Source organism: Mixophyes fleayi, chromosome 11 (genome assembly GCF_038048845.1).
Source record: "Mixophyes fleayi isolate aMixFle1 chromosome 11, aMixFle1.hap1, whole genome shotgun sequence".
NCBI classification, from domain to species: domain Eukaryota; kingdom Metazoa; phylum Chordata; class Amphibia; order Anura; family Limnodynastidae; genus Mixophyes; species Mixophyes fleayi.
In genome coordinates, this window is record NC_134412.1 from 93743209 (window position 1) to 93770713 (window position 27505).

Here is a 27505-nt window from a genome sequence, read left to right on the forward strand (position 1 = left end):
GTGGTCTTAATACGATTGTCCATAAACGCATATCCCCCATCTGTTCTGGTTCAGATACTGGAAGGAGGGAATCAATTTCACAATGTTGGATGTCCCCAACTGATTATGATTTGCATCGTGGCAAGAGAATCAGAGGTGGAAGCAGGTGGAGGAACATGGGGGCATATTTAACAAATCACGGTAGTGCACTATTGTGCACTTACCGTGGAATTAAAGTCCCGATGTGCCCTCCGCAAATTTATTAAAGGTGCATCGCAGCAGATATCATGGATATCTGCTGCTTTGCACTCCTGATCGTTTTTGCGAGCAGTCACCATTCAACAGAATGGCGACTGCTCTGGCCGCAATCTAACAAGTCCTGAAAAAAAATATTTTTTCGGGAACTTGTCTTGATAATGTACCAGCTGAAGCTGGCGTACATCATCCTAATTGAAGACATCCACTGCTGTCAGCTCTGCTACGAAGAGCAGAGCTGGACAGCGCATGTGTGGAGGGATCACATGATCCCTCCCTGTCACTCAGCGCGCTCTCTCTGCAACGATAGTTGCAGAGACAGAGCGGGGACTTTGAGCGCATGTGCACTGCACATGCGCAATTGAAGGAAGAAGAGGAACGAAGAGGGGATCCTGAGACAGCGCGTCCGAAGAGGGGGGGGTAAGTGTGTTTTTTTTTTTTCTATCACAGAAACAGCAGTTTTTCGGAACTGCTGTTTCTGTGTTCCCTTTTTAATAAATGTGAGAAATAGTTCAATCCTTATCCTTGCGATAAGGATTGATAACTATTTCTCTCTTTTGCCGATTAATGATAAATGTGCCCCCATGGTATTTTAGATAATGGAGACTTAAATATAAGTGTATTCAGGAGAAATGATCCTCTCTAATCATAAGGGAAGACAGGCGGAGTTAGTGACTTCTATAAATGTATGTTTAAGAGCTTCCAGTTCTAATACTACCCCACTAAGTGTTATTCAGTTGCAAAGTGCAAACGTGCAGTTCCCCATATCAATCAATCAGCAATCCACTTTAGTCCGAGTTCAAGATAACAAATAATTTGTGTCCCCTCTTCACAGAATGGATTTAAATTGAACCCATCTGGGGCATTTTCAGTTGTGCTGTGGTAAAGAGGTGACATAATGGTTATAATTATATGGGGGAAACGTCTGGGCTGCTTTTCTCCAGATGAATCCCTGCTCCTCTCACACTGAGATAATAGTATATGTCTTATATTCCTCCTTTGTGTTAGAACACTGCAGTATTGTTGTGGCTGAATGGAGGATATTAGTCAGCGACTCCCCCTTTTTCTGTCCTCGGCCGCCGGTGACAGGACTGCGGAGTCGATAGACATTAATACAATTTTATCAGGACGCCAGTCAATAATTACAGGTCACTCCTGTTTAGTTCTTATTAGTTTAGATCTTAGATTCTGAACACAGAGAGCAAAATCCAATTTCCTTTTTAAGCTTTAGAAAAAAACAAGTATTCTTTGTATTCCTTCCCTCTGTATTAATACACAGTATTTGCAGGCATAGGATTGCACTAGCTGGACTTGGGCTATTGCTACGAGAGCCATTTTTTGTTGTGCAAGTCGCATGCAATTAATTATACATGTAATTATTGTTTCATTTCCTTCTCCCTTCTGGTCTCTGCAATTGTGGCCCTGTTGGACAATACCATGATCTTGTGTATCATGGTTTAGTAGTCTCCTGTATGTAGTGTTTTAGAGACGCTCCCACGTTGTTAGTTGACGAGGTGATTTGCAGATTTTCTTTTTTTTTTTTGGTGTAGCGGCCTTTTGAGGTGAACACCGGTGACGTAATGGGAAACAATTTGGGGAGGATTGTGTATAGTCAAGGCCTTTGCCAGTGATACTTCGGTGGGCCTGGTTTGGCTTGAACACCTTCAGGGATTTCCGTAGCTATGGTAACAGAGCCGGGGGGCTTCCTCGCTGAGAATGCAAATGTGATTATTGCTCAACACAATATTACACGGCTAAAACCAAGACAACTCTGGAGGATTGCAGACCGCTGACGTTCATTAATACTGGCTGCTCAATAATATTTACTTACTGCAGATGGTCCAAGAAGATTTTCCAGTCCTGCATATCCTAGCCACTGTTTACTGCAATGTATATTTATAAGATATACACGTTCAGGACATTTTATCATGTGTCAGGTTATCTAGATGTAAGAAAAAGGAACTATTCTTGCAATTAATTAGTGGGTGTTTTGCATCCACCCCTGGGGAGAGTCTGTCTCAATGCAGATCATTATAGGCTGCTATTCACCAGTGTGTTCACTAGGGATTCACTACTGCAGTTCCTGCCGTGGATGGTGAAAAATGAGATGTTTAGTAAGTAGCATTGGCGATTTGTGGTATTGTAAATAACCCCAAACTAGTTTATATTGGTAACCATGGCCGTCCTGTTTACATAGAATGTTTCCAGTGTTGAGACTTTAATACATAACAAGTCTTTTAGCATGTGCACAAGTGGGGCTGCGTACACTCTGGCGTTTGCAGAATGTTACTTTTATAATTACAAATAAAAACACCCAAAACACTGCAGAACATTCTAAACACATGTAAAACGCAAATATGTTTAGTCTAAATGGGCACAATATTTACCTTCACAGCCATCTACATGTGCTTAACTTGTGGTAAAAATAAAACATTGGGCTGCCTTTTTATTTAAATGATCAATATTATTTTCTTTTCTAACAGACTTTTATTTGCATATCCCTGTGCCATACTTCTGGTATACATACATATCAGTGGTGCCAGTGACCTGGTTACTATTTAATGCAAAGCAGTTTTCTGTATCTCCCAAGAGAGAAATATGTTTTGTTTTTGTATTTTTGTGTGGTCATTTTGGGTGACTTGAAGCGCCACATCAATGCATAAAATCAAATGGCTTCATATATGCGCAGTCTCCACCCAATGCCGGCTCATTTGTGTCTTGTTCTTGTAAATGAGAAAGAAATAACTTTCTTCTCTTTTTTTTTTACTTTACAGATGTCTTGCAGGGTAAAGTGTATCGCTGCATCTGATCTATAGCACTTTGGAAGCCTCAGGATTTGCTTTGTGCAGAAGGTACGGGTTCCGTTAGAATAGTCCAGACTTCTTGGATGTCAGGGCTGCATGTGTAGGTCGTTTACATCCCCCTGTGGTTCATAAGTGTGTTTCTCACTATTGCCGTATTTGTAGAATGTTCATCTAATGAACCACTGAGGTAGCATCAGGAGTTGTGGCTTTTCTCATCACAAATAACTTTTTGTAACACAAACTCTTTTGTAATGGTAGCATGCCAGCTTGAATATATTTTAAGCGTTGACATTATTTAATACAGAACTTGGTAAATAAGTAATGTATCATCATCGGCTATTTATATAGCGACTCTAACTCCCCAACAGTGTACAGCAGCCAATTAACCTACTAGTAGTAGTTTTTGGAGTGTGGGAGGAAGCCCATACAAACTTCAGACAGATAAGGCCATGGTCAGGAATCAAATTTGTGACCCCAGTGCTTTGAGGCAGAAGTCCTGACCACTGAGCCACCACATATTGCATGAATCCAGATACTCTGGTGGAGTTATTTGACCAATGCGTTTATGGAAGAATTTGAATTGTCACAAGGCAAGACCAACCTGTACCCAGTAAATATTGAACATTCATAAAATTGCAATTGAACAGCAAAATGGTCGTCCGGGTACCCTGGACGTCCCCCCCACCCAATATCTCTCCGTGTGTGCATATCGTGCTTTAATTATTATTATTATTATTATTATTATTATTATTATTATTTATTCATGCTTTAATTATTAGATTGAGCCCCTATTCAAACTATATGACCTGTATCTGTTAGTTAAAAGGCCAGGGACATAGGCTGCTTAATATTTCTTTACAATAGGATGTACCTTATAAGATTTTGGATGTCACAGACCAACCTATAGGTGGTGTGACCTAGTGAATAAACAAAATATCTCATTTTTAGATTATAAGGACAGTGGAAATATTGTCCCACTGAACGGTGAGTTAATTTGTGTTTCACAGAGTAGATGTACCGGGTGTCTTTTTCCTGTCCCTAAGGAGGGTGTATGTGTAAGGCTGTTTGATCACCAGCAGGTGGTCCCCTCTCCTGGTCTGCAACGGGTATGGAGGACCCTTCTCACTAGACAGCTTACATTCTAAGTAGAAGAGGGCACAGCTGAAACAAGAGGAGCGAGTGTGGCTCAGAGTGGAGATTGGGACAGTTGTGAGGGTGCATTAGTGTGAATTGTGTTATTGAGGACAAGGTCACCTCTAAAAAAGATTTTTCAAAGAGCGTCTAAAGATTTGAAGGCAGCGGGGCAGTCTGAGTGTGGTAGGGAATTCCATAAGTGAGCAGCAGCACCGGAGAAGTCTTATAGGCGGGAGTGAGAGGTGGTTACCAGAGACGAGACAAGGTGCAGGTCAGGGGTAGATATAAGAGGGTGGGGGGAACAGTATTTTGGTATGAGATTTGAGATGTATGCAGGGGTTGTGTTGTTGAGGGCTTTGTAGGTAAGGGTGAGTAATCTGAATTGGATCCTGGAGGACACATGGAGCCAGTGTAGGGATTTGCAGAATGGTGCAGCAGATGTGGAGCGATGAGAGAGGAAGATCAGTCTTGCAGCAGCATGCAGGATGGATTGAAGTGTGGATATATGGGGGTCAGGAATGCCAGATAGCAGGAGGTTGTAATACTATCTTCTTCCCTTGGAGCCCTGTATTATTATTATTATTGCTTGAGCAGTGTCTGTTGAAGTGAAATAGCATCTAGGCTTCTTACTGAAGTGCAGAGTATATGCCACCTGTCCTACCACAGTGTGCCCGCAGCTGCTAGAGGATGGGTTGTAACCTGTCCATATCCGCTTGCATTGTCGGCTCCCAAAGAGGATTGTCATTATTAGTGTTGAGTGTAGTTTGAAAACATATCTTGTTTACCAACACCCCATTCTGGAACAGTTTGTAATAAAACCCATCTGGCTTCCAGGAGTATAATACACTGAAGTTCGCATACAGCCCCAGGATAAGACCTAAGGATCGTTACGAATTGTTCAGAGTCCGTGATTCCACCATGCTGACGTTTTTCTTACGCCCAGTATAACGTTCACTCTGCTAATTTTATTTAAACCATCAGTTTAGGTGCACACGCTTTGTGCTCTTCTTTCTAACGCTAGACTTTATAAGCAGTTGTGTTATAGTTTAATCGAGTCACATTCTAACTGCATCCAATGATTGGAGGCCAAATCTGGCTGATTGTCTGCAAGTTCAGCTAATAAAAAAACATTTGGCTACAAAATTTAGATGCTGTTTGTTATAATGCTATTTCACTCTATTTATCATATATACCGTATATAGTTCTCTATTAAAGCATGCAGGTTACAATTATCTTCCCGTCCTCTAGGGACATTGTTGATGCCGATTAACCATTCTTCATTCCCACATCACCCCATCACAAAATTCTAATTTCTGGTGTTTATCTGATGTAGAATCTGCTGGGCTTTGAAGGCTAAGTCTGTGTAGTGGCAGCACATTTGGGGAAATAGTCTATATAGTCTGCTGGTCCATTGTTGGCCAATGCTGTATAATCTGTTATAACCAACAAACCCAAATGTCCCTGGGAGTCATGTATCGGTCTATGCTGGTGTAATGCTGTTGGTTAGCTGTGCAGTGTGTGTGTTCTTTGAAAGGATATCTGTATTCAAAAAAAAAAATACCCCACCTAGCATAGACATAAACCTAAAATTTAGCACCATATTTTTTTTTCACCAGGGGGTGGGGTTGGGTCTCTCATTTACCGTAAGCACCACATTTTATTGAACTAGTGGCTGCTGTATATATTAAATAATGAAATAATAGAGGTATTTGTAATAAACTTCCCTTTCTCCTTTTGTGAGGTATGTAAGGTGGGCTCACTGGGATTTCTGGTAAACTGATTGCCCACGGTGTCTAGTGGCTTATAGTAGGCCTCCACTCTGTGCTCACCCTGTTTCCTATTTCCAGAATGGCATTTATACTTCCTTGCATATTTATTAGTGCAGCTGAACGTTCTGTTACCTGAAGATCCTTATTTACAATTCTGATCAGTAGGGACTATGTTGTCCCAAGACATTAGTATTAAAGGGAGTCTGCTCATTCCCGATTACAGGACTTTTTTTTTTTCGGGCGGCACCCACTCTGTAAAATTCCCTCACCTCGCACAGTAAGACTTTCCTCTAGTCTTCAAACCATCAAGTGTTCTCTGAAAACCCACCTCTTCAGACAAGCTTTTGATATTCCTGTACCACCCTCTTATTCTCTCTAGGTTACCCCATTACCACCATCTACACAGCTAACACAAGGCAACAACCCTCTGACCAACATATTTGTGTGACTGAACGTACAGCCCACTAAATACTTTGTATCCTTTGCATTCTAGCTGGACAGATGTTCGCTATGATGTAGCACTTAACCTTGTGTATCAAACCATTGTCCCATAGATTGTAACTTGCAAGCAGGGCCCTCTTATCTCTGTATGTATTACCCAGTATTGTTTTTTTACTGTTTGTTTCCAATTGTACAGCGCTACGGAATCTGCTGGCGCCATATAAATAAATGTTGATGATGCTTATGAAATGTTTTAAAATACAAATAATTAGCATCAACTGCATTCAAGTACTCCTATGTTGGCAAATATAAAGGAACATGTATTAAAGCTAATGTAAATGCTTTTGTGTTGCATAAGTCCATCTGGGGTCATAAAGATCTTTGAGTGAAGGGCATTACCTAATGAAAGCCTGGTTCTATTTGTACCCAAGCTTTACTCTTACAGCACTAGTAAGCACTCTGTTTAGCTGACGCACCTTATCACAACCTCCCATAAGTATGATCAGGAGTGTTGTCTTTTGTACATGGGATTTTTTAAGTCCAATAACCAGTTTGAATGATGTCTGGACAGACCTGACAATGAAATAGGCAATTTAATTGGTAATACTTGGAATATGTATAAGGGGCATGGGATCACATTCATTTTAATGTTTCCTTTGAGGAAGCAAGAGCGGAATGTAGTAAGCAGGGATGAGAACCCTCAGGTATTGTAAGAGGGCATCAGGTTAGCTCACGAATAGATGAGTGAGATCCTGCTGTCTCACTGGGTATTGACTAAACTTTCCTGGAGGCGCGGAGTCTATCGAGGTGGAAGGTGTTCACCAGGGATTCCCGCAAGGGAATTTGGGCTTCTGCGGCTTCCACCTTGCAGGTTGCGGTCCTCCAGGAGAGCTCCCAGTGTCACAGATAGAGAACGAGTTACACCGCAGAAGAATGATCCAATTCGGACATCAAATGGTGGTAACGAAGATTACCATTTATTATACAACATGATGATCACGAAGATATGAAAGAGTTGTAATTGTCGGCAATGTTCATAAATACCGACTGCACATGCAATGATCAAAGTCCCAACAAATACCACCAACGGGTGGAACGCAATGCACAGTTCAATGGAGATCACTGAAGATGAGCAGATCTACAGAATCTTGATATGCAAAAGATGACCTCAGCTCACCACTTCGGATGTAATACTAGCCGGCAGCTGAGCACAATACAATAACATAGATAGCGAGCGATGATCACAGCAGTATCCTAAGTAGTAGAATTGAGGCACAGAAATCAGCAAAGTCCAGACATACACAGCCGGGTATGCAGAGATCAAAGAAATCCAACATACAGCAGCAATGAACACACGGCAGCGATGAATAGCAGCTTACCACGAATTGTGGAACAGGTAACAGTAGTCAGCAATGCAGGCCGAGTAAGTAACAGGTGTAGATCATAGCGTTTACCACGAGCAGTGGAACAGGTATGTAGAGATTGATAAAGTCCAAACCTGCAGCAGCGGTGAAGCACAACTTCCACGGAATATGCATCACGAAAGAGGCATCGGAATCAAAACAGGAATGACTTGAAAAACCAGCAATGAGAAGGTGAAAGGAGGAACCTTATAAAGGGAGACTGACCAATGGCAGAACTAATCAACACACTGGTGAAGTAATCACAGATGCAGACCATGGCTAATAGTCTGCACTAGGAACCAGGGTTTAAAGTGGCAGTCAGTGTTTAGAGGCTCGGGTGGAGTTACCCGGGGAGCGGAGTGTGACAGCAGGAGTGGTGAATCTGAGAGCACTAGTGATGAAAGTCAGATATTTAGGGCAGCTGATTAGAAAGTGTCCCATACTCTTTTAAGGACCTTCATCAGGATGAGAGACAAGGTGCTAGATTTACTAAACTGCGGGTTTGAAAAAGTGGAGATGTTGCCTATAGCAACCAATCCGATTCTAGCTGTCATTTTGTAGAATGTGCTAAATAAATGATAACTAGAATCTGATTGGTTGCTATAGGCAACATCTCCACTTTTTTCAAACCAGCAGTTTAGTAAATATACCCCAAGGGGTTGAGTAATGAAGAGTAACATATCCTCTGCAAATGTGGAGCTTCAAGTTCTTGTTAGCTCATTCTTACTCAAAATGTGCCCGATCTGCACACCAAATTGAGGAAGGTTTATAGCACCAATGTGGAACTCAAGGACAACAGTGGGCCACCTTAGCGGTGCCATTCCAGTTTGGAAAGGTCTCAGAAAGAAGACAAAGATTTCTTACATGAGCTGACGGTTCACGGTCGAAGGCAAGGTTTCAGGGAAGCATACAGTCTCCTTGTTTCATCCACCTAAGTGTTTGCTCCATGAAATCCAAGACTACTCTAGGAAAGCCAGTGATCTGTTTACTAACATTTTAGTGAAAATTCCACATTCAAAACACAAATTGGGCAATAGCTCGTTATGTCATGCTTGAAGTACCTGTTCTTCAAGGTTGCTTCCATGCTGATGTTTAAAAGGTTTTGGTGTGGTCCCAGATGGAAGACTTTACCAGTCTGCAGAACAACAAAGGGGCTTCCTTCCACAATGTCTGGGGTGATTGGTACTCTTACCACATAACCCCACTGCCTGGCACACTGAACTTCCTCCACATTTATTCACCGACACCTATCCATCTAGCTGAGTCTATGTGATGAAGTCTCTCCCAGCGTTGTACGTGTTCGGACTGTTCGTTCAAATCATTCCACCGGTTTTCATTGAATCATTTACCTGCTGGAGATCTAGGTCCATGCTTCACGGTAAGGAAAACCTTCTTGGGAAGATGTGCGGTGTTAGGCTTGCGACAATGATTCATTAAGGAACGCAATCTGAACACAACTTGCGTTTAAAAAATTGCACGCAAATTATGTGCACATCCGGCGATATTGAAGTACAAGTCTATCTGAGGAAACATTTCCATTTTAATCCGGATATACGAACGCTCTAGCTCTGTTAGTTGCTGTATGCAGACAGACACAACAGACTGCAGGATGCGCAGAATGCATATGTTCAATATAAAGTCCCATCAGAACGCATAGAAAAAGATATTAAATTAAAATCTGTTAATACTACCTATCTAGGGGACACTGCTACCCTGGGGTTGTATGAGGGAACATGAAGTAGGCACTCAAATAGTTAACTTATTTAACTTCCTGCCGACAGGCTATATCCCCTCTGCAACCCCCTGCAAACCTCAGTGTGTTTTGAGTGCCAGAGGAGTAGGATCTCTAGTGCACTAGTCTCGTTACTTCCTGTCGGGCCCCTTGAGCAGGCAGAGGGACTTTTCATCCCTCACAGAGCCCCAGAAGTTGCTGGCCTTTCTAGGGCAGCTCCTGGTGAGCCTGAGGGTTCCATATTGGCCTTGACACATCAGGTCCACAGTTATTCTAAGCAGGGTTCCAAGAAGGTTTCTGCTCCGTTGAGGTGACCTGTTATGGCAGGTTTCGGTTCTTTACCAGCACCTACCTCTGTGGGTTTTGATGGCGTGGTCTTTGAGGCCAAACTCTGGCGGTCCAGAGGACTTTCCTCCAGAGTGGTAGACACCATGCTGTGAATCAGGAAACCGACCTCAGCTGCATTTATTACAGAGTGTGGCATACCTACATTAAGTGGTGCGAATGAAGACTCTGCCACACGACTAATTTTCATCTTTCCCGTATCCTAGCCTTTCTCCATGATGGCTTGGACACAGGTCTGCGACTTGGGTCCCTAAGGGTCCAGGTATTGGCCTCATCTATCTTTTTCCAACTGAAAATAGCTGATATTCCGGAAGTATATACAGACCCTTATGTTATGCCTACGGCTCCCTGGGACCTAAACTTGGTTCTGGCCATGCTTCAGAGTTCTCCTTTGAATCAATGGGTTCAACGGAGCGGGGTTGGCCAGCTTCTAGGCAGACCATTGCTAGGTGGATTACGTCCACAATCAAGCAGGCCTACGTCACTTCCGAACAGCCTACGCCTAGTTGTATTGGCGCCCATTCCACTCGCTTAGTGGGGGCTTCTTGGGCTGCGCATAATGGGGTCTCAGCGGATCACCTGGTCTTTTGTCCATACCTTCACTAGGTTTTATCAATTTAATGTTTTTGCGTCCCTGGACGCCAGTTTTGGCCGCAGTGTTTCTGACTGGACTGTCAGAGCGGTCCCTCCCTTAGGGGGCTGGTTTGGTACGTCCCCATTGTAGAAGTGTCCCCCAGGTAGGATGAAGAAGAAAGGAGGATTTTTATACTTGAGATAAATCCCTTTCTCTGATTCCATCAGGAAGCTATTTTATATATGAAATACATATAGCAGGATGTTTTTAATGCCTACTGTACATATAATGCATTTTTACAGTTCGTCTTAATTTCAAACACATGTGGCATGCATATGTATCAGTCATCACTATCAGTCGGCACTTACTAGCTACAGCCAGGAGTGATACGGCTAAAAACCACTTACCTCAGAGATGTCCAGAATTTGAATCGCCCTCTTGAATGTGCGCTTGACCTCGGCTCGCCCTTACTCCACATTAGTTATGTTAGTCCTCCCCTTCAAATCGTAGACAGTCAAGAGTGTGATTTCTGTGTGAACATGAATTGCATGCAGTTGCGTTTACTAGCGTGTGTTGTATTTGCGCATACGCAGAGTGATTTTACACAGGACATGGCACAAAAATGGACTCTCATTCCTTAATGTATCAGGCCAATAATCTTCCTTCGCTCTTCACTTAGAATGTATATCTCCCCATGAAAGACTGTAACTCGGTCAGAGTTGCTATAGCCCTCTTGGTGTACAAATGTTTAGTTTTTTGGTTTTTTTTAATGACTGCCTGTTAGTATTCCCAGGGATACTAAGTTTTTAAAGTCTTCTTACATCCTATAATGGGAGAAATGCGGAAGGAGATGAATATGTTTTATAGCCCATATATATTGGGCTTTAAAGTGATGTCAAACTATTTCTGTCCTGTTTATTTTCCGGGGCAGTTCCAAGGAGTGTGAAGTGGACTTACAACTTGACGTGTCCTAGTAGTCTCATTCGCACATATTTTTTCCATTTTTTTAATTACATTTATTGTATGCAACCTTGTTACTGGCTGGTTTCTGAAATTATAGTGGCGTCCTGTACAGCTCCGTGGTTTGCACAAATACACGGCTGATCAGTGCCTATCTGCAAGTTGTGTATATGTAACAATAAACAGAGAACATGTAATCTGGAGGCAACCGAGAGAATTCTAAAAAGTGGTGAACAGTGTTTATAAGGTACTGTAACCCATAACAACGGATCCGATTCTATCACATTTCCAGTCCAGTTTAGCAAACGAAAGCAAACCTCTGCTTGCGATAGTGAAGCACATTTTGGGTGCAGATGTTTGTGCACAAGTTTACAACAAACATGCTCTTTTCACATACATATCCATAAGTATCACTGCCTACTTAAGGTGTATAGCAGCCAATTTATTAAAATATATGCATGCTGCATAGCTTTACTGGTCTTTATGTGGGGTTTCTCCCACGGTCCAAGTACATACTGATATGTTAGTTGGCTTCTGACTGAATTGCCCTTGGTGTGTGTGTGTGTTGAGGTGCCTGTACCGCTCTGCAGGCTATGTTGGTGCTATATAAATTAAATCTTATTATAACAGGAAGGCCTAGTGACGGGAGATTGAGTCCTCTGAATCTCAGGCACAAGCCTCTATTTCAGGCCTAGAAATCCATGTGTGCATGCAGGTATTACTGGGAATATAAATGTATTGCGTGCAGTCTGTGTAACTCTGAATATGCAGGCCGTAGCGTCCATCATTATCTTGTTCAACAATGCATGATTGCAAATGGAAAATAATGTTTTTTAGGGATCTGAGATTCAGATTTTGAAAAAATAATAATCAGGCCTCTATTTTCACCAATGTGCAGAGTAAGATTGATCATCTTCCCAGGACTGCACTCCCTCTCTTATTGAGGACAATCGAGGCTGTGATTGCAGTGAATTAGACACATCTCACTGGTTCTATCTGCAGCTATTCATGCTCCTGCCTATCTCTGCCTGCTCTGGGAGTGACTATATTCTCTTGTCAACAGTGTTGTGGAGGCAATGAATATTCATGAGCAGCTGAGGCAGGGCTGCTGGATTGCTTCTCCCAGGCAAGACTGAGCCATCATCACCATTGTACGTTTTATCAGCTTATTCCAGCTAATGCAACAGACAGAGGCAGGATCCGTCGGACCAGGAGAAGATACATGGAGTAGGATGCTGAGCTAGGAAAGACATCTGTTCCCTGCAGTCTTCGTACTGATGCTGAGAATCTGGTGACTGGACCTGTTATCAACACAGGTGATTGTTTCTTTCATTCTGGTGGTTTATCTGCCTTCCATGTCTCTAATGATCCTTTATGTGCAGATGTGCTCATATTGTAGATGTATGTCTGTGCAGGTCTTATGCTGCAGTTCCTGGCTGGCTGTCAGATAGTGAGGTCTAAGGCTCCCTGGGTGGCTATTAGATTGTAGGGTCTTGGGGTGCACACAGTGGGTTTTTAATAATGATTAGGGTCACCGGCTGCATTCCCTTGGCTAGTGGCGTTGTGCGTCGCACTGTATCACTGATTGTGTTGAATCCATGTGGTGTGTAGCCGCTATGTAGACAGATGAGGAATGTTGTGTATTAGCTGTGATCCAGTTGATCAGAACACATATATCCAGAATCCTGTGCTGTAATGTGATCTATGTGCTGTAATGTGATCTATCTATCATGAGCAGCAGGCAGGACCAGGCAGGTACACACACAATCCTACCATTATAGCCTCAGTGCACAGGCCATGTTTCTTCTGCTCAAAACCTTTTTATGTATTAACCCTTCAGCCGAACTGTGTTATAGTGACATGAATGGTGGAAATGTGTTTGTGTGTAGAAAAGGATGATTTAATTAGAGTGATTAAGGAGAATGTTTGTACAGTAGAATGAAAGACTGCCGTCAATATATTGTGTAATGGTGTCTCCTGTACATCCCATTTGTACGACCCTGGAGAGGGTTTGGCCTAGTAAAGTACGCTGGTTTGTCCATACGCCACAATTTTGGATGTATCTGCCGATTTCTGCTAAAATTGTTGAGCATGGAGTACAAGTATTTTATGTTTGTTTTACTCAGGTCCCTCATCTGTTAGTTGATTTGCACTTTATGGTTTCAGGTGCAAAATGAAGTATATACTATTATATGTAACCAATCTACTTGTGAGCTGGAGATTTCCGTTGCTAGCCTGCTAATTGCATTCATTGCCCTTGTCACGAACACGCTCCCAGCTGCCGTGACTTTGGGGGGGTTTGCTATATGAGGTCACACGATTCCAGCCCGCAGTATCTCTATACCTATCACACAGGTTAAAGACCTACTGAATAGCCCCCAAACAGCTCTCGCACCCCCAGACACTTCAGGTTTGCCACCACCTATTGAATACGGGCAATAGGACTCCAATATACTGTCCCACACTGTCCCACACGGCTTCTAGCTATCCACAGACTGGCAAGACCCACACCAGCAAGCACAGGATTAACGCTTTACACCTCCAGACTGTTACACAAATGTAAATGCAATGAAACACAGCTTATTATTTAAATCTATCAACAAATCACACACTGGGTTAACTTGGTCAAGCTATTTCTTCTAACAGGCTAATGGATTTGTTAGTTTCAAGGATGCAACATATTAAATTATAGATTTATTATACAAAAGTACAGGGTATACAGATATAAAAAATAATGATTAAACCGTTATTAGATTGACATAACACACAAACAGTTTAAAATAAAAGGGGTTACATTCAGAATAGCACTTACTTGAGTTGCATACTCTGTCCCATGGGAATTGGCTAGGAAGATGGACAGCTTATCAAAGTGAATTGATTTCCCAAAAAAGTCTGTCCATTTTCTGTGTCTCGTCTAAGCAATTTAAAGACCTGTCCCTGCCCCCAGGGGGTTGTGGCCTGTGACCCTTTTTTCAATCACCATTTGCATGTTGCCTGATTTACTAACCACTTCTACTATGTGATCTAACTTTTCTGTAATTTTATCATTAATAAATCCCCTATGACCCTGTCCATCTTTTGATACCAAACATGATGAAATTTTGACAATGTGACATACCTTTTCCAAAGATATGTGATTTTAGCTGTTCCCGGATACCACCCATATCTGTCATTCACAACCCTGGTGTGATTTCTGCTCCTCAGTATGGAGTGCCACCCGGATACCCCAAAATATGAACTATGAAGACATTTTTCTTTCGAAGCTCATATTTCTATATACCTGTATGGTCCTTCAAAATAACTAAGTTCCCTATGTTCACAACAGCCCTCCTCATCCTACTCCTTTCCCAATTCACTACAATGTAATGTGTCATATTTACTTTTTTAAACTGTTGCTGCACTCTGCAAACCATTATGCTTGGCACACATGCTGTGATATCAGGCCATTGGTGTATGATTCCAAAATAACCACAGTTGATGTTGGTGGTCCTACCGACAACACATAGGATCATTATCAGACCTGTCTTCCAAACACACAGACAAGCCACAGTGACACATGAAGTGATCATGCACCAGATAGCCGGCTCTTGACAAATTTAGCCACCCAGGCCTGTGGGCAACTAAGATCGGAATCTTGTCACTCGGCTCTTGGGCTCGGTGGCAGGATAACAACGTGTGGCTAGCACAGTCCTGCACAGAAGCTGGTAAGTATAAATTGTCTTGTTGATTACGCATATGAACTAAAAAATAATACTGTACATTTCCTTTAAGCTGGGTACATTGTAACATAGATGGTGGAGGTACTGGGAAGGATTGGCTGAGGAGGAGAGTTTTCCCAACTTCCCAGGATTTTCCTGAGACATTTGAGAGACTGGTGTAATGCCAGGGGAGTTGGGGTGGTTGGAAGTTTGGCAGGAAAATTGGGAAATCTGGACCAATAACATAAAATGGAATAACTAGCAGAATGGCACAGAGGTGGCTGGAAGAATAGGAGGTTTTGTAGGAAGACCTCGGGGCAAGAATGTCCTGTTTTTTTTTTTGTTGCATTTTCCACCTCCGACTCCTTACAACTGAAAGTAGACGTATGTCATGTGGGTGCAAGAGCAGCAATATGCAATAATCACGATGTCGGGCAGCTGCACTATCTAGCCTCTCCTGATTGGCTGCTTGCATATTGAGAAAGATAAACTACTCTGCTGTCGAGAGTCGGGAAGACTACAGAACTAGTAAAAGTGATGAAGGGCTGGAGGAATAGTAGCATTGATTGGGTGTGGGGTTTGAAGAAATTAGAGGGGGGACAATAAATGTCCTTCAGGTCCCCCAGCAATGTGCTCTCCACCTGCAGAGCTCACCTTCTAAGGCTACATTCCATTAATTCTGGTCCATTGTGATTTATCCTTGGATGTAGATGTTCCCCTGTCTACCTGACATGCTGCTTCATTGTTTCTCATTATTTCTAGTCATGTGTGTAATTACCCACAAGAGAGATACAATAGACTCTCCTGGATTTTGTGACCCGCGTCTTTAGGACAGTGGGTATTTCTGAAAACTTTTTGAATGGCATTTTCACTTCATATTCTTCAGCCCAAAATCTTGACAAAATGGTGTCCCCTCTAATACTTTTACCAACCAAAACAAAGGATGCCCTTTGTGACTCTTGATTTTTGCCCTGGTGCGGAGTGCAGGTGTGCAGTTTGGGGGGGAGGGTATCTCTAAACTTCAGGCTGAATTAATCTCTTGGAGTTGACAAATTATCTCATATTTGGGCAGGATCAAAGCTGTCAAAATGACTGTCCTCCCAAAGTGCTTGTACCTCTTTCAAGCGCTCCCAGTGGCTGTTTTGCGCACCTTATGAAGCAACATTCAGAAAGCTCTTGTTTGATTGACTTGGAGGTGCAGACCTCCAGGAATAGCCTCAACATACTTAAAAAACCTATATCCAGAGGAGGGCTTGTCCTATCTGATATAGAATCTTATAATGTCGAGGCACATTTCACATAAATCGTGATTACTTTTTGCCCCTCCGGAATGATCTCCTGGCTGGGCATCATAGATTTACTAACTGGATCCTCCTTTCCACCAATTGAAGCTCTTAGAACTCTCTCCCCTATTGAATTGGTTGCTACAATCACTATGTGCACATTTTTATGACTCTCTTCTTGATGCACTAATTCCATTCAAGAGTTGGTAGGAGCTGGAATGGGAAGGAGACATTGTAACCCACCAGAGGAGAAGACATACGGGAGCCAAAAATAAAAAGTTCTATTTCAACCAAAATAATGGAAACTTCCTACAAAGCTACTATAGATGGTATTAAACCCCAGACAGACTAAGTAGGATATTGCCTAACACTGATCCCAAATGTTGACAAAACTGTGGACACAGAGGTACTCTAATCCATATTTGGTGGTCCTGCCCGGTGAGCACTTATTGGAATGTGAGTCATAATCCTAATTTTATGATGGAAGCTCTGATCTCCCGTAGATCCTCCTTCTGAGTTACCACCCCAAAATCTTAACAAACACCCTGAAAAACTAGCCTTGCATATCCTGACCATGGCCTTACCTGTGTGGAGTTTGTATGTTCTCCCTGTGTTTGCGTGGGTTTCCTCCGGGTGCTCAGGTTTCCTTCCACACTCCAAAAACATAGTAGTAGGTTAATTGGCTGCTATCAAATTGACCTTAGTTTCTCTCGGCCTGTGTGTGTGTGTGTTAGGGAATTTAGATTGTAAGCTCCAATGGGGCAGGGACTGATGTGAGTGAGTTCTCTGTACAGCGCTGCGGAATCAGTGGCGCTATTTAAATAGCCGATGATGATAATTAGGAAACTCTTACATAACTGTACTATACAGTCTACTCTCCGTTACAACACATAACACACACATGTAACCCTCCCTTTTCCTTTCTTCTCTCCCGAACCACCTAATGTTCCTTGTTTTGCTGTGACCCCTGAGAGATAAACTTGAGCCCTTCACAGAATTGTTTATTTCTAATATATTCAGTTTATTCAACTGAATGAAAAACTAACTGAAAGTCACTCCGTAACACAAGGTCTATTCAACAGTTTTCATTTTTATTCATTGATGTCATGTCCTCGTTGACCTGATAAAATAAAGAATTACAGAGAAAAGGAGAGACAATATAGATCAAGCGGAGTATGGATGATATACAAAAGAGTTATGTCATGTATGTAAAAATAGTTAATAACAAATTTTGAAAATGAAAACCAATAATCCAACAAGAAATATAAAATTGATTTAGTACTTGTTAAAATTTTCCACAATCTACTGTATAAAAACCCTCCTGAGCTTGTCCCACGCTGTTGTCACATAAATGTAGGGGCAGGCTGGACTGGGGGGCAGGGGGCATCTCCCACAGTGGGCTACTTTGGGCAGGGTCACCTGGCCACTTGCATTTTTTTTTCCCCATTAAAATATCCTGAATAGGCTGTTGTGTTGAGTCTTGGCCTCTGGGCTAAAATTTGCCAGCCCTCCCCTGCATATATGTGTCTGTTTGATGCTAGAAAATTGTTGGAAATCTGCAAAAGTGGCAAACAGAGGAAACAATATACTTTGTTATAAATATGTCACACTTATTGTAGAACAGTTTTCCCTTGTTTGGAAGACTCTTTAGCCCTGCTCCAGTTTTTATAAATTTCCTCCATTGTTTTTAACTTATTGGATGTATATTTCTTGTGGGACAAGCTTGCTCTTGTGCACCTGTTCAATGTGTTGTCTCATGAAATTGATGATGACTGATATCCAGAGTTAGTGAGATTTCTGTCTGACAGTAATTGCTGGATATATTCCCATAACACAATCTCAGTGTTTCTCCTGTGATGGAGGGTGAGGTCCGTGATACAGGCGATGTTTGGAATAGTGGATTCAGTTATAGTTACAGAAATTATAGTAATAGGAAGATTCTGGACCTGTCAGTCTCTATCTACAGTTCCCACTATGATATACATGCGTGACGCTGCATGTGTTTGTGCACCTCCATACATGGATTTTCATGCTTGTTGTCATCATCCCTCGACATGGTGATCTGTGTAAATTAAGGAGGGATGAGACAGACAATGGGGTAGAGTCTGATGCCTCATTTCTTGAAATGGCCCTGGAAACAACACCAACTACTGCAGAAAAAGTAATCCCTTCTCTTTATTCGCCAGCTCAATGGCAGATTTTGGGCAATATTTGGGATATAGAAGGATTTGTACAATGGTGTGTGTGTCAGCTGGGAATGTTCCCTGTAGAGGTCACTTAAGGTAATTTGTACAGTTAACAAACAGCGCAGGAGAACTCTGACCTGGTCTTGACATGATATTAACATGCTGGCAATATAGCCGTGACTGAATAATACAATGGTAGCGTTTGTTTCATTTTAATTCAATACATTTTTATTAAGAGATTTATCATTGAAATGCAAATCAAATATATATCAACTTTGTAATTAACAAAGGTATAAAAGAAAATGAGGTCAAAGGAGGGAGAACATCGTCAAACAAAGGGAAAGAAAAATGTGTATGAGACAATAGTCATACTAGAGAGACTTACACATATCAACAAAGGAGACCACATTAGTTTATGTAGTAGAATTAAGGGTGAGGATAGGTGCTCGGAATAGTAATCTTGTCACTGGTGCCGTTCCGTCAGCGGGGAGGAGGCTGATGTTGGAGTATTTGAACCCGATGGTTTCCATCTCATGGCTTTTCTGAATATAGAAAATAATTTTAGACGAAGATGGATTGGGTTTTTCCAGTATTGAGCTAACACAGATCTACTTTGAATCAAAATGTGTCCCGTTAGATATTTGTTTTATGGTTGGAGCTGCGGGGGATAGTGGTGCTGGATGGCCAGTTAGGTAAGAAGGGAAGTCTTCTATTGGTAACATAAAAGATTAATTTGGTGAAAGCATTTATTAACCTGTTTAAATGGTTTAATTTGCTAAACTGATGCTTCTCAGTGTGACCTTTTTAGTGCCAGGTGTGTAAGAAATATCAATGTGCCAATCATGGTAACATTACACTTCTCTTGTGAAGGCGAGACCTAGTGAGGACGTTCACACAATGTCATTACTGCTCTGTATTTTGTGTTCACACAGGCAAACTGAAAGTGACCGTGTCCTCTCAGCCTCCACCCCTGAGGCACTCAGAGATGGAGGCCCCCTTGGTGTGTCTGGATGAGGAGTTTGAGGATGTAAGGTCTTACTCTGAGGATCGAGAGGACAAGTCCAGGAGTATCTATATGTCGCCCTCTCGACATCTGGAGGATGCCTCCCTCTCCGAATTGGAGAACTTCAGCTCCGAGATCATCAGCTTCAAGTCCATGGAAGACCTGGTCAATGAATTTGATGAGAAGCTGAATGTTTGCTTCCGAAATTACAATACGAAAACTGAGAACTTGGCTCCTGTGAAGAATCATCTGCAGATCCAAGAGGAGGAGGAACGGCTCAGGGATGAGGAGTAAGTGGCACCGGTGGGGGGCTGGGAACCAGAGTAGCCATCCACCTGGTCTACCGTTTGCTTTACAATGGGATTTATTTCAGTTTAGATAGGTCTGGGTAGATTTATTTGCACAACATTAAAATAAAAGGATATTTATTTCAGTTTTCCCATGTTGGTCTGTAGGTATCTGTGTTACTCTGGGTGGTATACTTTTATATGAAGCATTGATTGGACCTATATTCAGTGTTTGGCCAAGGATGGCAAAATTCAAACCTAACCCAGGAGCACCCCTGCTTGGGTACCATATGCCAACACCTATACCTTCATCCACACAGGCCCTAACTAGGGCTGTGCGAGAGGGTGCAAACATGAAAGGGGCGCGGGGAATTAATATTTTACATTAATTTGAGGTTAAGGGTTTGTGGGCATCACATTTCCTTCTTGTCTAGGTCGGTAACATTTCTATTTACTGCTCTGCACACAGGACCCTCCAATAAGGCCTTTAAAAATACCTCCCTTTTCCTACCTGTGTTCATTTAATACAGCCTCCTTCCAACAATTTTAAATAAATTCTCCACCTTCCCTCCATGACCCCCATGTACCTGAAATAACCATTGTCTAAATATTTCTGCTTCCTGTCTGTCTCCGGTTCCTGATGGCCTCTGTGCTCACCTTGTGACCTCCGCCCTTTGGTGAGCAGCGGATGACTTCAGGAGATAGGGCCCAGGTTGCAGACTTGGTGTACGCAGAGCGATGCTACTTCCTGATTGGCGGGTACAACATAGTCTGGTGCAGTCTGGAGTCCTTGTATTTATAACTGCTCACTGGCATTGCCACAGACCATCGGTAGTTGGTGGAAGCTGCTGGGGAAGGCTCAGAACCTCAGGGCTGTGATTCTGGCTGCAGTGCTGGGGGATCATGTTATAGATGTCTGCCCATGACCTGCTTCTGTTCTGCACCATCGATCTTTCCACAGAAAACATTCCCCATTAACTCTTCACTGGCTGATTATTATATTTGTGTGTTCATCCAGCGACAATTTCCTTTAACAAGTGCAGAAGTCATCGGTGTGAGAACATAATGCAATATTCACGCTGTGTACACAGAGATGTCAGTCTGACAACAGCAGTATCATTATAATTAAATCTAAATCACCATCACATAGCCAGTAACCAATGCTGGACCAGCTACTGCCTCCTTGGCCTCGTTAGTGTAAATGTAACACGCAGATAAACAGGGTGCAGATAAACAGGGATACAAATCTAAACAGTATTTTACATTTCATCCATTTTAAACATTGACCTCCATATGTAAGTTACCATGAGCTGGGGGCAATGTTATAGATGGGATGCCGTGCACTGCATATGATGTCTGCAAGTCTTGTATAGTCAGGACAGTCCTATACCAGTGCGCTGTTAATGTTATATATGTGGAACTGCCTCTACGTCTCAATCATCTGTTTAGTTTCCCCATAGACATGGGAATTATATATATCCACCCACACAGACGATAAGGGAACATGGATGTATGGAAGGGCAGCCTGAGAGTAGCTGGCCATCCACATACATAACATTAGTAATCAATCCCCTCTGCATTTAGTTATGAAATCCCTTTATTTGAGTTCCCCAATAATTTTTTTTTCTTTATCCTTCCTAACTAAATTAATCAAGTTAACGGGACCCTATTTGTGGTCATGTTTTCCAGTTTATAGATAAATTGTGTGACCAAATGATTGGAGATATTACATAGAAGTGTGTTTACCCCACAAACGTCTTTATAGATCTGGAGATTACTTTAAGCGAATCTGGTGAGCAGAAGCCTCTTCCTTAGTCTGGCGGATGTCACTTCTCCCCCCGCCCCATAGTGACTCTAAATTCTGGAGACGCTGTAATAAGTCCTAACACGGGGTCCAGGTCTATCGGGGTCAGCTTGTCTGTTTCTATAAATATGGCTCAGATGGAATCTCCCCCTTGACTGGTCATAATGTCGTTATTGTTATTATAATTATCTGTTCCCATCATATTATGCAGTGCTCTACTTTGAGGGAATAATGATACAAACTAAAGACACATACAGTAACATTAAGCAGAAGATGATGTCATCTCTATAAGTGACTGTAATAATCTAAACATAGGCTGGGTTTAGACAGAATGGGGCTGAAACCAGCAGTGAATGCTGGACGGGCTTCATCCCATTGTCCTAGAAGTTAATAGACTCTTGTTTGCAATTCTGTTTTTATTCTTTTGCCAGAGACAGATTTCTTATTTCCAGCGTTTTATTGAGTTTTTGGAAAATTGAAATATTCATAAGTGTTGACTTCATAAAAAAAAATTTGCTTTAGCCCATGTTTATTTCCTGACTAGCTGGAGATATAGAACGTTTATACCATGAATGTCATCCGTAGCTGGGATGTCTGATTATTGTGTTCTTTAATTCAGTAAGTTATCTGAATAGTGTCTGTGTGTGACTCAGGGCTCCTTCTGCAGATTTCTGGGCACTGACATCAGTATCCTCAGGGCACGGCCGGTCCAGCTCCCGTCACTGACATGTTTGTTCCATCCGCAGAGTCTGGGACGCCCTAACCGACAACTACATCCCATTAAACGGGGAGAAATGGAGAGAGCAGAGTGAGGAGTTGCTGAATGGTAACCTGTCCGACTCGGAGGTATTTCACTACTCCCTATATCCCCTTAATATGACTTGGGTGTTACATAACATTATACTGCCGCTATATGCACTGTAACAAATATATTCACTGCTTTTCATGTATTCTAAAGATACACTTTTAGGATTTTAGGGGGGCACATTCCAGATTTGAAGGGGTGTCCTTCCAGCTCATGTATCAGGACTTTTGTCCCAATTCCTGAATAGTGGGGACGTGTCCTACCGATGGATCCCCCCCTTATTAACAGCGGCATTAAAGGGTTTTTTATGGTAGAGGTTGAGGGCGACCTAGTGCTTGAGAAGCGCTGGAGATGCCCATGGGTGACTGCCCCAACATAACATGGCCGTACCCACGTCCCTTCTCTTGCGCATTGTCCTGATTCCAAAACCTGAGAGGTATGGATACAGTAGGACAACAAGTCACTTATAAGAATGACGGGGGGGTGAGATCAGGAAATATGAGGGTGGACTATTGTAAAACATATGGTCTAATAGTCTCATGTACTAATATACTGTGAATAAAGCAAATCCGTGTAGTAACCGTGGTGGACGAGGAAGGGGAGTGGGTTCTTCCAGGGTCTCGCTATTTGTCAATTTTTTTCAGCATTAGATATCTGATTGATTTAGGCACATGTTTGGCGGTTCCAGGAATTGGAAGAGGGAGTGTAATATAATTAGGAAGATTTTGTACTAGTTGTCTGATCGGGGCCGTACTAGTTGTCTGATCTCAACCCCAAATATTACTAGGTCAGGACAAATCCACCAGATATCAGCGAGAGGTCGGATCTGTGAGTCGTGCTCTGTTCTAACCTTAATTTGCACACAAGTTATGTGATAGATTTCTACTTCTCCGAACATTTCCCAATCAGAAGTTGACATTTAAGAGGGATCTCTGCATGCAGGTAACATACTGGTAGAAATAGAACAGGTAGATTTGATTAGCACAACTTGCTTTATTTGTGTTGAATTAAGCAGAGTCAGAGCCGTAACTTAAAATTTTAGCACCTGGCATGAGAAACAAAAATGCTACCCCCTATCCCTCAATTTTAACTAAATGAGCCTAAAATATTCATAAACTGCTTCCCCTTCAGCGTTCCGCCCTGGGCAGTCGCCCCTATCGCACAACCCTAGTTACAGCCCTGCCAGGAGTTATTATAAATCTCTCACCGGGTTTATTACCGAGTGATGTAACGTGTTCTTGGCTCATAATCATTTGTACACTGACGATCATTTACTAAATGCTATAATCCCTTAATACCAGATATGTCATTGGGTTTCTGAGATGTTCTTGTGAGATCTAATAAAGCTATCATATAATACTGCAGCGATTGTTAGGTATTCTTATTGTATGAGTGTTTTATTACACAGTTATGGGATGCTATGGATGGTAGACTGTATTACATACTTGCAGACGGGTCACAGTATTTCCAGTTACATATTTACATACGTACTTTAGGAGGGGGAAGATGTGTTTCTGTGTAGAAACCCTGCTGCTAATTTTGGCTTTTCCTTTTTAATTAAGGCTGAGACCTGCTGCGTTGGTTCAGAATCGCTGCCCTTTATCCCCTTATCTTTCACCTTTTACATGTGTTTGGATTATCATTTAAACTCTGCCCAGGAAATGACTATTAGCATTGGTCTAATAACCTCTATGGCTCCAAAATAAAACCACAGTGACCTCATGTATTGAAGGTCTTGTGTTTTGCTGACACTTATGTTCTATCCTTCTCAGAGAAGCATAAAGACATTTGTGAGTACTGAGTAGGAGGCCGGCTGACATACGACGTTCAAGTCTTCATTTATATGTGGGTTTGAAGTGTTCCATTTAGGGCTCCTAAGAAGTATTTGCACAAGAGTAATACGGGTTACCACTGAAAACCTCTGTATATGATTGGGTGATGTGATGGTTCCTATAGCGACACACAGAATGATTGACAGATAAAATAATGCAACTTTCTCCCATGCATAAATTCTGCTCGGGCTTCAGTTGGATGCCAACGTGACTGTGGCATAGAGGGGCAACGATTCTGGGGGCAACGTGAGGTGGTCATTGACCTTCTGTTATCATACATTTCACCCACTATTAGTGTGTGACAACATGGTCACCAACCCTTACCATACTCGCCTACTTTCCTGTAACCTGCTCATTGGTTACTTGTCGTTGTACCTGTGGGATCCGTTTGAGACCCTGTATAATTCCTCTTCCATATTATAGTCATTAACTGACAATCTTTGACCTTCCTGCCGTAATAGATAAATTGAGATGTACGATATACGGTTTCTGGTTAGATTAGTCATTCTTACCCTTGTAAAATATCCTTTGTTTTGTTGGCCTAATTGTGGGAAGGTTCTGACATAAGAGATTTGTCATCTGAGGAGCAGAGAGAGAACATTATGAATGAGGCCTGAAGACTCTAATCTATTATTCAGGGCCGTCAGCAGTTATGTTTTGCATATTGTAATTTGTGTCCATTGTGAGAGATGCTCAGGCACGGATTGCACTCTCAGACTCTTAGTTTGTTTCTCTGGCTGTTCTAAAGGGAATTGTGTAAGTGGGATGTAATGTGCAGGTTTGTTGTGTGAGAGCCGGATGTTCCTTCTACGCTGACCTTGTAGACAGAAACCATTTACTGGAAGACAAGACGCTGAATCAGTTATCCTTACAAAGTCAGGGTACGGGACACAGTATTACTGAGTGGACAGTAAACAGGGGCAATTAACATAATTCTATAACTATTGCATTCATTGTTCAAAATTGGTCACAAACTGATATACAGAAGGTGTAGTGGGCTTGTCTAGAACAACCTGCAGCCAAAGAGAGGTTAACAGCAGCACAGAGTATTTCATACCAGGAGACTGTTTTGTGTCCATGTTTAGGAATGTCTGAGGTGGGAGGGGCCAAGCTGACAGGTAGCCAATCACAGCAGCACAAAGTACCAATGTCCGGCTCCTGTACACTATTTATATGCTGTTATCTCCCCCTCTCCAAAGAGATTTCATTTTGCAGAGCAAAACTATAGAAATTAGATAAATGGGTGATGGGGGCATTTTAGTGGCACCCGCTGCAATGTTCTTATTACTGAAGTCCAAACAGGCAGCCGGAGAGTCAAAGTGAGGGGACTAAAGAGGCACAAATCAGAGAGCAGGGGGGGAATTCAGTTGGCCGCGTTACTGCCGAAAGTAACACGGCCTGCGCTCTATTACCGATATTACGGTAATAGTGCGCGTAATTACTGTTAATACGGTAATTTCAACAACAGCTTTTTGCAACTGCGAGCAGAAAGCAATAGGTTTAACTCAGCACTACTTTGGGGGGAATTGAATTTCCACCCCAAGATGTACAATAACATATGTGCCTGTTACAGTATTATTATTATTATTATTATGATGATGATGATGATGATGATGTAGAGAACGGACACAATGGGCCGAGTCATTAAGAAGAGCAAAGCAAAAATAGTAACTTTGCACCTGGGTAAAACCATGTTGCATTGGAGGGGGAGGTAATTTTAAAATGTGGGAACAGATTTATAGTTGGGGTAGGACATGTCCTAGATCAACTTTACATTTCTGTGCAAAAATAAAGCTATCAAGTATTTGTGTGCTGCATGAAAAAACAGTCAGTATTTAACTTATGTGCAAAATAATAAACTAATTTACACCCCTTGTATTGTAACATGGTTTTGTCCAGGAGAAAACGTACACATTTTTTTGCTTTACTTTCCACAATGGATCAGACCCATTGTGTATATCTCTTTATTGCTATCAGTCTCTGAATAAAATGTTTCCTTCATCTTGTTCCAGTTCCATGAGAAGGAGGAGGAGGAGCTGAATGAGAAGAGTGAAAATGATTCTGGTATTAACGAGGAGCCATTACTAACGGCAGATCAGGTAATGAGCTGACTGACGCACACAGTAATTCATTGTTTCTCAGCCCTCTCCTCAAGTATCCCCAACAGGACATGTTTTCAGGAGTTCCCTGTATGATGGATGGAGGATAATTACTGACTGTCAATTATATTCACCCAAAACTGAAATTTCTGAGTATTCAAAGTACAAAACAGCATGTAAAGGTCCCTATAATGTGGAGGGTCCCCCGATGTCATCCTCACACCCGCCTCTGCCCCTCTAGATCCTGCGTGCACCCGCTGGTAGAGAGTAGTATGGGTAACACACACTGGCTGTCCAGGTTGGCAGGGGCGAGCCTCTGCCCCTCTAGATCCTGCGTGCACCCGCTGGTAGAGAGTAGTCTGGGTAACACACACTGGCTGTCCAGGTTGGCAGGGCCGAGCCTCTGCCCCTCTAGATCCTGCGTGCACCCGCTGGTAGAGAGTAGTATGGGTAACACACACTGGCTGTCCAGGTTGGCAGGGGCGAGCCTCTGCCCCTCTAGATCTTGCGTGCACCCGCTGGTAGAGAGTAGTCTGGGTAATACACACTGGCTGTCCAGGTTGGCAGGGGCGAGCCTCTGCCCCTCTAGATCCTGCGTGCACCCGCTGGTAGAGAGTAGTCTGGGTAACACACACTGGCTGTCCAGGTTGGCAGGGGCGAGCCTCTGCCCCTCTAGATTCTGCGTGCACCCGCTGGTAGAGAGTAGTCTGGGTAACACACACTGGCCGTCCAGGTTGGCAGGAGTGAGTTCAGCCATATCTGTCGCACTTTCCTGTCTTATAAGGATTCCACAACCCCTACAGCAACTGCTGGTGGTGGCAGAGTAACAATTTATGTGGTCGCATTAAATAGTTCATTATAATTGATGAGTTGCCAACTAAAGATGGACGCAATCTTTTATATTGTTCCTTGGAATGTTCATCTCATTCCGTATCGGGGAACAGAATTCTGGAGTTTGCACAGAATTGGTCCATCTGCAATTCCCTCAGAGCTTCCCAGGACACAGCATGTAGGACGTCTGGTATTACTAGATAGGAGACAACTATAACTCATTCTCTGTAAATATTGTTGTACCGCTGGAAATATGTGTTTATGAGCACGTGTACCTCTAG

The 27505-nt window shown here is 42.5% G+C and overlaps 1 protein-coding gene across 6 annotated transcripts in view; it reads left to right on the forward strand.

Annotated features, from left to right (window-relative positions):
- FEZ1 (fasciculation and elongation protein zeta 1) overlaps nucleotides 1-27505 on the forward strand; it is a 46299-nt gene that overhangs the window by 10790 nt on the left and 8004 nt on the right. For 4 of the 6 annotated variants that reach the window (XR_012679890.1, XM_075190363.1, XM_075190364.1 and 1 more), the window contains exons 2-4: nucleotides 19496-19856; nucleotides 22404-22503; nucleotides 26307-26393. Coding sequence is in view for 5 of the 6 variants with exons in the window: in XM_075190363.1 (XP_075046464.1) it covers nucleotides 19496-19856; nucleotides 22404-22503; nucleotides 26307-26393 (548 nt within the window). In the remaining variant the exon portion in view is untranslated. Of the gene's footprint in view, nucleotides 1-3008; nucleotides 3087-12459; nucleotides 12713-19495; nucleotides 19857-22403; nucleotides 22504-26306; nucleotides 26394-27505 lie in introns of all 6 variants that reach the window. The other 2 variants (XM_075190365.1, XM_075190367.1) reach the window with 2 other exon arrangements.